Here is a 12,554-nt window from a genome sequence, read left to right as displayed (position 1 = left end):
AGCATTCAAGGTTGTATTTTTTTTTTTTTTCAACTGTGACTAATGTAAAATAGTTTTACAACCACCCCAGGTCTACAGACTTGGTCACAGACCAGAATATTACTCTTTGGAACTACATTATGAAAATTTTACTACCCTGCTCGTGACTACCTTCAATACTTTTCTCAGTTAGTTACGTACTGCCAGAACATTAAATACTCATAGTCACGACACCGTATGACTTTACCTTTGTCTTCCCCTTGTTCACCAACAATCCAAGCATCTTTTCCCAGTGCCTGTACTTGCAAAAGGTTTGCGAGCGTATACTGAAATCTCTCGGTATCCAGATTGCCACCTACTCCAATAACTCTGCTTTTGGGAAACGCACTCAGCTTCCATGACACATATGTCATTACTTCAACTATGCGTGAAAGAAAAATATGCTGACAATAAAGGATCAATCAAAACTCAGCCCAACGGCCAACTATTAATCAGCTACAAAACACAGGATGGACTTATTTTTTTTTAGAAAAGGCAAAAGCATGCATGAACACTTCAGTAGTTCTGTTCAACCAAAACACCAGGTCAGACAGGGAGGAGGCAAAGAAGATTCACAGACCAAGTGAAGTTTTAAGAGAAATCAAGGGAAACTTCAAAATGAGTCACTATGCTTCCCTATACCAAAGCCCTCATGTGCTTCAAAGTTTAATGCAGCCAGAGTTTCTTCCCCCAGATAAGGCAGGAGATCTTTTCTGCATTTCCACAGCTCTAAATGACAGGAAGGCCAAGAAGCACTTGAAAAATAGAAAAGGGCTGGCAGTGTCTTCAGCCTGTTTACAGGACAGACGAGGTCACACATACTTCTTGCCCTTTAAGTTATGTTTTCTTTTTTCTTGTTTCACAATATTCCTGACCCAACAGATTTAGATTTTCCCCAAAAATACAGCTGCAATGTTTACTCGTGACACCACATTAAATATATTAGTAGTCTGCGAGTCTGATCACATGGCACATGACACACACATCTATGCTTACTGCACAGGAGAAACACACACATAAAACAGCTGACAAGACAGCAGCTAATGGATGCTAATCTTGTAGGTACAGAGACATTTAAGCTACATACAGAAATATGCAGAAATACATACCTTTTAAACAAAACAAAGTACACTATTTTCTTTTATCTTGGTAACAGTTAAGAAAAACCCCCTCAAAGACAGTGTCCTGCTCAATGCTGAAAAGGAAAATATCTTTCAGAGTAGCAAGAACTTCTGACTAAGTGGGTGCAATCTGAAGTAATATACTTTTAAAACAGCCCAAACAGAAAGCCATTGCAGAGACGGAACATTAGGTGAAGTACCAACGCACCTGGATGGGAAGCAACAAGCAGAACAGAGTTCTGACTGTAGTGTGATACTGCTGGGATAATTCCTCTGAACAAGTCCACGTTGCTTTGTATAACATCGAGGTAAGTCTGAGCACTGCCCAGAGAGTTAACCGTCAGCACCACTACTTTGGAATCAGCTGAAGCAGAAAAATCTGGAAATAAAAATAAAATGTGTTTTAAACATTTATGTTACTTTATCAAGTTTCAGATGCAAAACAAAATGCTATCCTAAATGCTTAATTGCAGCATGCAACTTAAGTTAGGGATTCTTCCCCTTGTGTCTTACCCCCACCACCCCAATCTGGAACATGTGGCACTTCCACAGCACTTGTAAAACACAGCTCTCCCATAGAACCACTCTTCCCATTTCATAGCGGGCAACACAGAAGAAAGACTGAAGTGTGCCCAAGGCTATAAAGCACAAACCGGACACACATATACAGTTTTGACATATAAGCTTTCCAAACGTAATTTTCTTGGCAATGGAAAAAAAATGATTCATGAAAAGGTTGCTTTGTTTTTCTTCTGACTTGTAAAAGAAGGGCAGAGACTTTATTCCTTTATCCTTTATTTGTTCTTTTAGCTCAATTAAGGATGTGTAGACAGCTGTAAGAGTTCCAAAAGCCTACTTATGTTAGGCTTCTAATACTACCTCTGAAACCAGCTGTAGCCAAAGCGAAGGCCTACTGTACCTACAAAGTGTAACCTTACTAAACACCATAATACCAGCCTGCCCCAAACCTAGACATAAGCACACTAACAGGTTACAGTACAGAAGCATTTAGTAACACTGTGACACTACTAATAGCATCACCAGCAACAACATACAAGCTTGCACTCTCACAGAGAAACATAAATATGTAACAGGTGCACAAAAGACAAACAGAGATTTGTGGTACAGTTCAACAAGCAGAGTTCAGGAAAAAAAATGTGCTAGCAGAAAAATCTGCAAGGTAAGATCAAAGGATGTAGCACAGGCAATGTCAGGTGGAAACAGAATAATCAGGTAAGATGCTTGGTGAAACCAGAATACATCCCTGTCCCCACTCTAAGATAAATCACATCAGAAGCCTCATGTGAAAATCTCCTGCCCAATTTTGTCTCATGGAGGGTCCAAGGAACATAAAAACACCACAGGTAAGCAAGGAAAAATGAAGATGAAAGATGTTCAGTTCCAACTTCTACCGTGGAAGAGGTATCAAGCTACATCACCTCAAGCTCTGCGACTAAAGCCATTCCAGCAATGAGACCTAGTACCTTTGCTGATCTCCACATTTGGCAGAGCAAAGATCTCCAAGTCCATGGTTCCTCCTTTTGCTGCACCTTCAGAAAGATCCAGAAGAACCACCTTGTCTGCAACACCCTAAATGAATAACACAGTTTAACAATAAAACACAACTGGTTCTTGCCAGCGGTGGGAATAAAAACAGCTTTCTCCAATTCAAAACAGCATTTGTTGTACAGTGTATTAAATCAGCATTATGGGGAGACCTCACCAAAATGACTGACAAATCACAAGAAAAATAGAATTAGTTTAATGAGCTGAATTGGAAAATAAGGCATTATGAAACAAATTAACACAAAAATCTCTAGAAAGCCTGCAACACAGTGCAGACCATCTATAAACCCCCTTTCCAGGTGACTAGGAGATGCCAATTCTAACAGGCCACAGCTTAGGCAACAACCTGTTAACAAAGGATTTTCAAAGTACATGAATTCCTAATTCAACCCTTTGTATTTACAAAAGCTGACTGAGAAAACAGCAGAAACTAATGCTTCTGTGCATCCATAAATTAACTGAAGGGAAGAGGCCAATGACATAAGCAGTGACACAACTATTGAAAATGCTGAGCTAGTTCTGTGTCAGACACTAAGAACTAGGTTGGGAGCCTCTATATTAATAAGGTCTGTAGCTATTCATATTAATTACATACCTTTGCTGCAACCGCTAACACACAGGCGATGCCAAGATCTCCAGCTCCAACCACAGTAATTTTGTTGAAATGCCCTCCATTTTTGTCCCCACCAGTTTTACTCTTTGATTTCGTGTCAGTTTCTCCTACAATTAAAAGGAAAACACAAACTGATGAGCTAGTCCATACTGCATCCATACAAGTATCGATGCTTTGTAAAGGATCACGGCTACAGTTAAACCAACTTATGTAAGCTTCTTCAAAATAGTGGTCAGTCTAACCATGGAAAATTCATCCTAACTGCAAAGGTATAACACACACACACTCCTCTCTCAATAGGAATGTTTTCTCACTAAATGGAACGTATGAGCATAACCATAAGCAGCAGCTAGACACCAAGACCATAGAAACAATACTCCCTTTGCTACTGCTACGGGCATGAATATATACCAGGATCAGAAAATCTTGTAAAAAAGTTAAAATTTTGAAAAGACATTCAAAATCAAGTTTGATTAAAATACAATGACCTGAGGTCATTGAGCCAATGGTACTGGTAATGCAACAATTCCCATTCTGAGTATAACACACAGAGATTTGTAGCAGAAACATTAAGATTGATCAATTGATTTGAAATATGTATTGCATACACACGTGCTCACAAACGTGTCTGTGTACACAATTACCAGACGAAACAGCAGAAAAGGGTTCAAAGGGAAGGATTTGCCCTAGTTGCAACAGATGATCATCTGTGATTTCATTAAAAGAAAGGATTGACTTGAAGAGTATGTGTCAAGATGAAGAACAGCACAGGAGCCATAGAATACCCAGATACATAAATCATGAGAATTATGAAATTCAGGAATTTTGCCCAAGACTTACAATAGGTGAGATAAAACAGTGAGGCAAAAGATGCCAAAGAGCATCCACTCCTGAAGGGTGTAAAAGAAAAGACCAAAATCAGCTTGCCACCACTTAACGAGAAGAACCCAAGAAACACAATGCAGCCTCAACACTAGCACTCCTTGTCCTCAGTGCTGCACCCCAGGTCTCAGGGCTTGTGATTGCCGATGTAAGAGCGTGAGCACGTGAGATCTGAGGGAATGAATGACTGTGATGGAGTAAAATCAACTTGTTTATTCTAAAATCATGTTTTCACAAGATTTCACAATGAATTTTCTTGCAGTAATTTCCTACAAACAAGTAGTGCTAAGTCTGCAGCACTTGTCTGCAGTGGGCTTAAATGCAAATAACCAAAACGAACTGCGTATTCAAGTAAAGAGAGTCTGAGCTCTCTATTCCAAGAAGTGCTTAAGAGAAAACACCAATAACTGTGGACATGCAAGCACCAAAAATTCAGACATTAGCGTTACGCAGGCATCTTTGTGTTATTAAGTAATAACAATAAATTAATAAGTACAATAATTAATAAGTACAATGTGTTAGAACATTACCAATATATTAAAATATCCACACCTTCAGTAATCTTTGCAATGTAGGAGAGAAGTTCTGATTGCCTGGCTGCATCAGAAGATGACAATGAATACAGAGGGAGCTCTTCCTCAAATTTTGCAATCATTTCCTTGATTAATCCAACAATAGTTGATTTAGGCTGAAATACAGGAAGATGACAAAACAGTTGACTAGCTTTATCACATACCAGTATCAGTTGTAAACGGGAGCACTTTCATAAAGTGCCATAGCTATACAAAACCTGGTAAAATTATAAATATTGACACCTTTAACATGGAAAGATTTAAGGTAAAGAAAAGCATCACTTTTTAAGAAGATGCTTTTCAAACAGGAGGACAACTTAAAAGGAATGCAACAAAAAGGAATTACAGAATTTAAATGACCAGTGCAACTAGTTTTTGAAAGCATCCACGGACATACGAAAGCCTTTGATCTAACGACGTCAAATAATATAAACAGGGCAAATCTTAGCTAGAGGAAAGACAGCTTCCTTCTTAGATGAGCTTAACTGAGCAGAGCTTTGGTGATTCAGTTCTTCTTTAGGCAAGAAGACAGTAGATGTTTGAGCAATAGAAACAATTCCCATGGGAATTTCTCTATTAATCATGGAAAATATATCCTATCCTTTTTTTAAAAACTAGTGTTCATTAAATCACTTTCACTGGCCTGACACAGTTACATTTCAGGAAGTTATTTAATGGTGCATAAAGTTATTTAGCAACAGCACTGGCTTTTGAATCTCTGTTCTAATGATTCGCATAGTTCTATTGAAAAAAGACATCCCCAAAAAATCAGAACTTCCACTGAAGCTTCCAGGGATACTCAGTTTGTCTACTATTATTATTCATTATTCACTGAAACAAAGGGGAAAACATCAAAATGTCCACACAGGCCTTACAATACTTTGTAACAAACTCAATCCCATTTTTATTCAGCCTAAAATAATTGTCTTTAGAATCAACTGCATTTTTCCTTATGATCACCTCATACTGGCTGAAAGCTGTAATTTCAAGAGGTGCTAACATTCTGCTTCTCTTTGCATAATCATTACACATTTAACAAACAACACAGAAAACAAAAAGCCCCAAACCCTATCCACCCCTCTCCATACATGTATAACATCAGACATCATTCCCGGACACCTCCTTCCCCTGCTGCCCCTCTTACATGGCTCCAATTCTGCAGGTAGGGCAAATAAATCCTGCCATGAGCATCAACATGCTTTCCCACTGAAATGCCCATGTTCGCAGTTGGCTTCAAGAAGCAAATGGGGGGAGCAAAGGGATGAGAATCCAAAATCCACAGACGAATAGGTATGTTATAGGAGTTACCTGTTCAACACAAACAAAATCATTACCAACCTCTGCACTGAGAAGAAACAAAAAACAGGTGTGCACGCACATGATTCACATTTCATAATAACAAAGAAAAAAAGCCAGACAGATCACTTTCTAGTTTTGCACTCAAAAGCATTTATGTTACTTAGGCCACTTTACAAAAGCAGACTTGTCTGGATCAACTTGACATGCCATTGATTGAGTCTTGATTAATGTAAGTTTATTTTTCTCCTTGTTGTTTTTTTTTCCCTTGGGTACTCTCTGTCAACCAACGTGTCCAGTTTTCTAGGCAAATAAATTTGTCACACTATATGATTTATTTATTTATTTAATTGACTTATCTTATAACACCTTATTTCAACATTTGTGTGTGCATGAAGATACTTGTTTATGGAGCAGAAGCAGCTTCTGCCAATTTAGGCAAAATCCTTTATAGCCACCTTTAATGAAGCTACAGTTCAGAAACCAACACCAGCAGTACCAGGATCCCAAAGGCACTACACAGACTTGTATTCATTCACATTCTTGGGTATTTGATCCTATAGCATGTGTACATTAGCCCTGACCATACCCAACATGAGAAAGGGTACCTCATCTCGCATATGCATTCTAACACAGCTTAATCTGATAATTTAGAGGCATGGTTTTCATGTTTGATTTTAACATTCCACTTCATTTACAACACATTCAGGAGCAAACTTAACTCATTTTGGCTGCTGGAAATGAGTAGCAGCACTCTTGCTTTTTCCCCACTTCTCCCACCTGGCTGCCAGAGCAGAAAAGCCATCTCTACTACTTCAGCCACACGTTTTTCTAAGATTCTCCATGACCAATCCGTATGGTATGTTGTTGGGAGGCGGTACCCAGCACATTCTATAATTAGATTCATAACTAGTAAGGAAATTACATTCAATTACTCTTACCATATTTCACTGGAACTGTACCACTGAAATTCAGGAGGTCTTTCTGGGATCCATCTTTGAAGGCTGAAATTAAAAATCAAAATGATTATGACAATCCCGTCTACAACTACAAATATACACTGCTATTTTTTCTTTAGAAATCAAATACGTTGCTCTAGTCACCAATGTTACAAAAGTGTCATCCATCATGTCCATCTGTCCATCATCTCCCTCCTTCCCCCCCGCCTTGGCCTCCTTTGTGGTAATTCCTTAATGGAATCTTAATGAAGACTGGGCTGGTAAAACTAAGGATATCACTAGTCTGAAAATCTGGTGTAATAAGAACATTCAGTCTTTCCGAAGGAACCTAGATACTAGACTTGACAAGCTAAAGACATAAAACTTCCTTAAATAGAATCATGGGATATGGGAAAATGCTGTTACACATGAAGAAATTTAAAAAATCAATCTTCTACAGTTATTGACACATTAAACTTAGTTTTTTATACATCTGCTTTCTTCAAAAATAGTCACAGAGCAAGAGGAATTTTGCTGCAAGTCAGAATACAGGTAGGAATGCACCTGGAAGACATTCACATTATACACCATCTGAATTGATGGCAAGTAAGAATCATTCAAAGTAACTGTATCACTTCTTACTGTATGTGTTCATGGAGAATGTGAAGTTAGGGTAGGTCTTGTTAACAGTCTTCAGTTCTTCTATGGTCAGGTCCCTGAACTTATACTGAAAAGCAGAGAGAGACAGAAAAAAAAAAAAAATCAGAAAAAAGTTTCCTTTCAAAGGCCATTTCTTTCATTACCAGAGACAGGGAGACGGAACCAAGAGAAATTAGAAACAAAAGAAGGGGCAGATAACAATTACTTGTAGCATTATCAATAGCTTTGGCATGAGATAAATGTGTTAAACAGCTGATACCAAAAAAAGCTTTGAAAGAATCACGGGTCTGCTGTCGCAACACAAGAGCTCAGTTTCTGACCTCATTCTGCACATACCATTCCTCCTCCTTGTCTGTGTGAGCACACAGCTGCTACAGGGGGCTGAGCCAGCCCTGAGCACCCTACAAGGCTCACTGTGCTGTGAGACTTGCCACACAGCAGCACCTAAAACCCACCTGCTCCTCAGCAAGACCCCCCCACCAGAACCATAGCTAGAGCTGCTTACACAACACCATTATTTTCCCCCTTGCATGCGAAAACACAAAGCTGCAGACAAGAAATGCCCTTTAGTCAGCTTCTTGGTGTTCGGTCTGACGGGATGCCGCAAAGTCAAGTGCATAAAACTCAAAGGTGCACAGGCGAGGAGCAGCCACGCAGCCTGCATGTAACACGTTCTCCTCAGTGTTGACACACCTGGCTGTGAACCAAAGCCATCCCTCCCCAGCTGACCCCATATTCATAAAACAAAAGATATATTCCTATTAAATACATTGTTTTCCTATTAAATAGGTTGTAAAGTCCTTCTGAGGTGTATCAGATATGGAATGTCTCAAGTTGCAAGTCTGGCGTTTAAGTATGCATAGCTCAGTTTCTCTTACGAAAATTAAAAAGTTTTTACCTCAGGGGGATGCTATGAAAACAACTCCCTGCCTGAAGAGCCCCTAGATGGCAGGCAGAGGCTACCAAACAAGCCCCCAGGACACTGAAAGCCCTTCCCAAAGTCCCACTGCGCGCCCCCACATTTCGTCCCCAGCCCCACGAACACCCGAGCCACCTGCAGCACAGCCTTAGGGCGGCCAGGTAAACCGACCCCGTGGCCGCGGAGCCGGCCGAGCCCCGCCACCCCAGCCCCCTGCCACGCTTCCCTGCGGCCCCCCGCACCCTGCCCAGCTGCTTCCTCAGCTCCTCCGCCGCGAACGCCATGGCGCCGGCTGCCGCCTCCCAGCCGCCTCAGCGCCGCCCGGCCCGGCCCGGCCCCGCGTGAGGGCAGGCGGCGGCCTCGCCTCAGGGCCGCTGAGGGGCGCCGCTGACTTCTGGAAGCTGACTTGTGGCAAGTCCCCGTGAGTCACCGCTGCTCAGGTACATACTTAGCTCCGGACTGCCTGTATGAGTGCGTATCTCTCGCTCTAAATATTTCTGAAGCGTTACTGCCGCAGCACCCACCCAGTTGCAGACCAGTCAGCGAGGGGCGGGGTGTCCAGACCCCACTGGCAGAGAAGCTCCCCCTCGGGCAGGCGATGAGTTATTTCTGCATTAATACAGGCGTAAGGGGGCGTATGACACCACCTCGCAGCAGCCGAGTGTTGGTGTTAGGGCAATATTCTTCCCATTACAACTGGGCTGCCTGTTTGGCTGCTCCCATCAGTAAAACACTGAGACACGTGGCAAGTCATACCTGTAGGTAGGATGTCCAACTCTTTGAAGAGGAGTTATCGGGAGTTATTATGCCTTTCCTCCTTCCTGGCAGCCTCACTTCGGTCAGTCCTGCCCTTTCCCAAAGCTTGTATTTGTGCAGAAGTTGCCAACCTGCACGAGAGCAACCGAAGGGCAAAATGCACAAAATGGCAGCAGCAAGCAAGTCCCCAAGCCCTACAAAAATGCTATGGTAAAGAGCCTCTCTACAAAGTCAGAGGTATCCTTGGCCACTTGGGTTTTGTGGCAGGATGAATCGTGACCTGAGAACTCTGGACTGGGACGTATACAACAGTTACCTTTATGACAGCCTCACAGACTTGAAGCCTGTGTACTTTTTTGAAGGGTGGAATATGGTGAATCCCAAGATGAGCTGTTACAGAATGATCTGCATGAACATTCTCCTAAACACTTCTAAAAGACATCTTGAAAATCACTTTCATTCACAAAGATGCTAGCAGAGGCTAATGGTTTAGAATAAGATCCTTTCAAATTTTTTGTCTCAAAAATTTAATTATTTAATTTCTCTATATTTCACTGTAAAGACAACTAGGCAAATCTGAAAGATATGTAGTATTAGACACGTGGTGACAGAATCTTGGTTAGACACTTGGTAGCACTTTGTGCAATATAGCTAAAATAATGGTAGAAACTGGAACAGTAACAATATACCCTTGGTAGTGACACACCACTGTCATTGCAAGGCTGAGTAGTACACCATCATTGTGAGGCTTACAGGTCATCCCTGACTAAGCATGCACCCAAACTACAGGGCCAGATTTCTTGATATTCACTGTCTGAACTCTTCTTTAAATTCAGAACAGTGCCTGTGCCTTCTGACTCAAAATCTGCTCTACACATAATATGCAAGGAGTAACTCCATATTGAATTACATATCCTACTGCCAGCTAATCTTGCAGTGATTAAATATCTTCCTAGCAAGCTGGTGTTCTGCCCACACAGATAATGGCCTTGCTACCCCACACACCACCCTCCAGCAGTTCCTCCCCCACATCATCTCACAGGTTGCCATTTCCAAAAGTGCTTCTTGACATACAGAGCAGAAGCTCCCAGAGAGGCAGCTTAAGAAAAATACTTCTCCAAAAGATGGCAGAGTCTTATTATAAGCCCAACCTGATCTGATGAAAATTATAGTTTTAATTTAAATCAGTAGTTATACCAGGTTGCACAGGTTAAAGACTTGATTTCTACCTTTTCATTACTGAAATTCCCTTCTGTATTTCAGCTTTGGAAGCTAGCTCCTGACTCCCCAAACCCAGCACCTCCCACTGTATTAAGCAAAAAGAAAGCTAGCAGTATAATTGCCATTCCTAGAGATGTTTTCTGCAGGTTATTGGCTTCATTGCTCTATGCGTACACACTCACTGCAGTATGACACAGGCGAGAAGTGCTGGTGATAGTGAGGTTCAATTTGGACAGCTGGAGAGCTACTGATAGCTCCAAGAGCAACAGGGGTGTTCTGGTAAATGCAGTTATGAAGATAAACACACCTTACCTTAGCCCCATCTTGAAGCCATATGTGGGTGGTTTCAAGACAGTAAAATGGTATCTGCCTGCCCAGCAGCTCATATGCAAGTCTCCACCACAGTGCTCTTACATTATCCAGCACTGTCTCTGCTCTAGAAAAGCTTTCACATACATATTTACTTTAAACACAAATCATCTGGTAAAGCCAGCGGGACTGGTAATACTGTGTTCTTCTAAGTATGCCCATAGCATTTTGCATATATTACTACCAATTGAGCTTCAGCAACTTCCTTAAACTGGTATCTATTGAACAGGCAACCAATATATCAAACTCTTAATAAATTAAGAGCTCCTATCTCCATAAAAGCTTGCCCTGTGTATTCAAAAACAGCATTTTGTCAGCACTAAGTGTATAATACTGAGATATTTGCTTTGAGACTTGATAGAAGACATGGCCAGTTAGACAGAAAATAAGCTGTGGTTTCACAGGTGCTGAGGGAGAGAGCAAAATAAAATGAGAGGCTCCTGGAACATGGAGCTAGTTGTACTGCACATGGCCTGTGAATTTTATTCAGTTTTACATAAGAGGAAAAATGCATCATCTTCTGTGTCCTAAAATGTCATACTTCAGACACTGGCCTTAATCTTCTGGTTAACCTTGGGCATTCTGTATTTCTGTGCCACCTTTGAGCAAAGCCAAAGGAAAAGGTTGTCAGGAACCTTTCTCCAGTGGAGAAAATCATGCAATAACGAGCTGTCCAAATTAAGAGTAATGGAACAGAAATTAAAAGTTACAGAAGCTACATGCCATGTGCAATATTTTCCACTTCTGAAGTATACTTCTGTGATCATCCCAGATACTGAAGGTCTGGGAATAAATGAAGACTAAGTACACTGCAAGTGGCAGGGGAACAGCTTCCTCACAAAACCCATCAAACTGGCTTTAGCTCTGGACATATCACAGGTAAAATCATCATTTATCTCACTGTTCACCTTTGTTCTGGACAACCATGTGATCTGAGCACAATCCATACTATGACTAGCTCATTTTATCACTGTTCCATTATCTATCAGTTTAAAAGCACAACCCAGCCAAGACTGCATTTTAACCAGCAGTTTCACACAACTTCAGACTTCTTTGCCAACTGCACGAGGCATCAATCAGTCTTCCACAAAACGGTTCATTTTTCCTGCATGCTGCTTTCGCTGCCTTCCCTTTGTACACACAGCACAGAAGCAGAAGTGATATGAATAAGGGGTTTGCTGGTTTGCACACTGTGGCTGGGGGAAGAGGGCTGTTAGTGAGTGTGTCGCTCTGCCTGAACTCGTCGCTCTGCCTGAACTCTGAAGATTCACCTTGCATGACCAGGCTGTCTATACATCAGTGACAGTCATATTTTACACCCCCATAGAGGTCTCAGGAACAAAATTCCTGCACACTCCATAAAAATAAAGACCGGATAGAGCAGTTTGCCTCCTGTTAGTGTCTCTCCTGTACAAAAAGCAATTATAAGCAGAGTCCTTTATCAGTTTCAGGGCAGCAGGTCAACCAATAGGTGTACTGCTCTAACATATACACCACTTTGTCAGAACAAGAACTGAATATGCTGAGACCAAAAAAGAAGCTGGCAGGGAGAATTATTGTGACAGGGAGTTGACAAACTCAGAGCAACCATTATAAATCCTTTGTTGCATCCTTCAAGGGAGC

General features: G+C 41.3%; 1 protein-coding gene across 3 annotated transcripts in view; it reads right to left on the bottom strand.

The window, feature by feature from the left end:
- TSG101 (tumor susceptibility 101) overlaps positions 1-12,554 on the bottom strand; it is a 36,953-nt gene that overhangs the window by 22,886 nt on the left and 1,513 nt on the right. Inside the window, exons 2-10 of one of the 3 annotated variants that reach the window (XM_005028415.6) lie at positions 9,342-9,472; positions 7,649-7,733; positions 7,010-7,072; positions 5,917-6,080; positions 4,753-4,888; positions 3,301-3,425; positions 2,624-2,729; positions 1,348-1,518; positions 227-400 (exon numbers count right to left, since the gene is read on the bottom strand). In XM_005028415.6, the coding sequence (XP_005028472.3) occupies positions 227-400; positions 1,348-1,518; positions 2,624-2,729; positions 3,301-3,425; positions 4,753-4,888; positions 5,917-6,080; positions 7,010-7,072; positions 7,649-7,733; positions 9,342-9,472 (1,155 nt within the window). Of the gene's footprint in view, positions 1-226; positions 401-1,347; positions 1,519-2,623; positions 2,730-3,300; positions 3,426-4,752; positions 4,889-5,916; positions 6,081-7,009; positions 7,073-7,648; positions 7,734-8,827; positions 8,986-9,033; positions 9,108-9,341; positions 9,473-12,554 lie in introns of those variants that run through there. The other 2 variants (XM_038180753.2, XM_027459307.3) reach the window with 2 other exon arrangements.

This window comes from Anas platyrhynchos, chromosome 5 (assembly GCF_047663525.1).
Source record: "Anas platyrhynchos isolate ZD024472 breed Pekin duck chromosome 5, IASCAAS_PekinDuck_T2T, whole genome shotgun sequence".
NCBI lineage: Eukaryota > Metazoa > Chordata > Aves > Anseriformes > Anatidae > Anas > Anas platyrhynchos.
This window is presented reverse-complemented; position numbering and strand designations above follow the sequence as displayed.